The sequence below is a fragment of the Rhinopithecus bieti genome, unplaced genomic scaffold (genome assembly GCF_001698545.2).
Source record: "Rhinopithecus bieti isolate Rb0 unplaced genomic scaffold, ASM169854v2 scaffold_21155, whole genome shotgun sequence".
Classification (NCBI taxonomy): domain Eukaryota; kingdom Metazoa; phylum Chordata; class Mammalia; order Primates; family Cercopithecidae; genus Rhinopithecus; species Rhinopithecus bieti.
This window is the reverse complement of record NW_016810615.1, coordinates 151,660-153,392: the sequence shown is the minus strand read 5'-3', so window position 1 is coordinate 153,392 and position 1,733 is coordinate 151,660. Positions and strand designations below refer to the sequence as shown.

At 37.2% G+C, this 1,733-nt stretch overlaps 1 protein-coding gene across 1 annotated transcript in view; it reads left to right on the top strand.

The window, feature by feature from the left end:
* Nucleotides 1-1,245, top strand: part of TDRD3 (tudor domain containing 3) — a 152,083-nt gene extending 150,838 nt beyond the window's left edge. The window contains 1 exon segment of the mRNA XM_017892514.1: nt 1,081-1,245. Coding sequence (XP_017748003.1) covers nt 1,081-1,197 — 117 coding nt within the window. The 3' untranslated portion in view covers nt 1,198-1,245.
* Nucleotides 1,246-1,733: the final 488 nt, after the last annotated feature.

Below are 1,733 nucleotides of genomic sequence, written 5' to 3'. Positions count from 1 at the left end.
GAACTTAGTCTTTTCATTTATTTTCTATGTTTTAATAAGGTCAAAGGAAAGCAATATTTTGAGAAAGAAGATTCAAAGATAAGGAAGAGAAAAAAATAGGATTAATTTCCAAAATCATGCAAATTATTGTGCTCTGATAATTCAGTTGTAATTTAAACTGCCTACTTAGTGAAATAGATGATTTCTTTATCGTAAACAAAACTGAGAGCTAATTTTTTCTCTCTTTCATAGGGCACATACTTCATAGCTGTGTTAATTCAAAAACACTAAAATAACAGGGTGGCAGCACTCAGTAAGAAACCAATGTGGCTTTGGCTATGTTTTGTTGCTTCTAAGTCCTTTTCAAATATTATAATTAACTATACTCTTTCTGCTATTTAATCTGCTTATCCTAATTTCCCTATGCTACTCCTTGAGCTGGTAGATACCCACTCAGTAAGAAAGCAAATAAAATAGTTTGAGTCTTACTGTAGTGATCTCTCTATCTTGCATGAAGCTTTCTTTATATGTAAATTGTATTCCTCCCCTATTCCAAACCATTATTTTTTTCTGTCTCTAGATGTAAGGTTCTTAGCAGTGTTGGAGATTTCATCAGATGGGGACAGACAGCTGGTGAACATTCTTTGGCTCTTCAACCACTTTTCTTTATTCTGCCGAAATCCTTTTCCATGATAAATACCTAGAAACATTTAGAAGCCCAAATATTCAAGAAAATCGTTATTATAATGCTTTCTTTTCTGTATGTTTTTACCACATTGTGTCAAGCCATTTGATGAGATGATCTTGCTATTATTTGGAAATAGTTTCCTTTTCTAGAATAAAATACAGTTCTAATCTTACCACTATAAACAACGTTTTCTATTACCAAGGATCAAAAGAGTTTTACAGTATCCCTGCCTTTTCTTTTCTTCCTTTTTTTTTCCCCCCTTCCCCTTGCCTCCCTCTGTTGTCAAAGTTGACATGTGTGAATTCTGGGGCAGCTTAAGAGAGATATTATTAAAATAGGGACCATAAAATTTTTTTTACTTAAGAAACTTAGAGCCATTTTGAACATGTAAAATCACTACTCTTTGCAAATAGGAGGAAGAAGGCACCTACGACCAAACTCTGGAGTTCCGTAGGGGAGGTGATGGCCAGCCAAGAAGATCCACTCGGCCAACTCAACAATTTTACCAACCACCCCGGGCTCGGAACTAATACGAAAAGGTAAACTTAACATTGTGAAGTGGTTTTCATATAAAGAAAGATGCAATTCATGTTAAGCATGTAAGTCCAATGAGTGATTTTTTTTTTCTTTGAGACGAAGTTTCACTCTTGTTGCCAAGGCTGGTGTGGGCAGTGGCGTGAGTGCAGTGGCATGATCTTGGCTCACTGCAACCTCTGCCTCCTGGGTTCAAGCAATTCTCCTGCCTCAGCTTCCTGAGTAACTGGGATTACAGGCATCCACCACCATGCCCAGCTTTTTTTTTTTTTTTTTTTTTTTTTTGGTATTTTAGTAGAAATGGGGTTTCACCATGTTGGCCAGGCTGGTCTTGAACTCCTGACCTCAGGTGATCCACCTGCCTTGGCCTCCCAAAGTGCTGGGATTACAGGAGTGAGCCACCACGCCTTTTAATGTGGCTACTAGAAAATTTTAAATTACATACGTCTTGTGATATTTCTGCTGGGCAGTACTGTCCTAGAATGTGATATGTCTTTAGCTTTCCCAGAGTTCCTTCACTGGTTAAAAATTA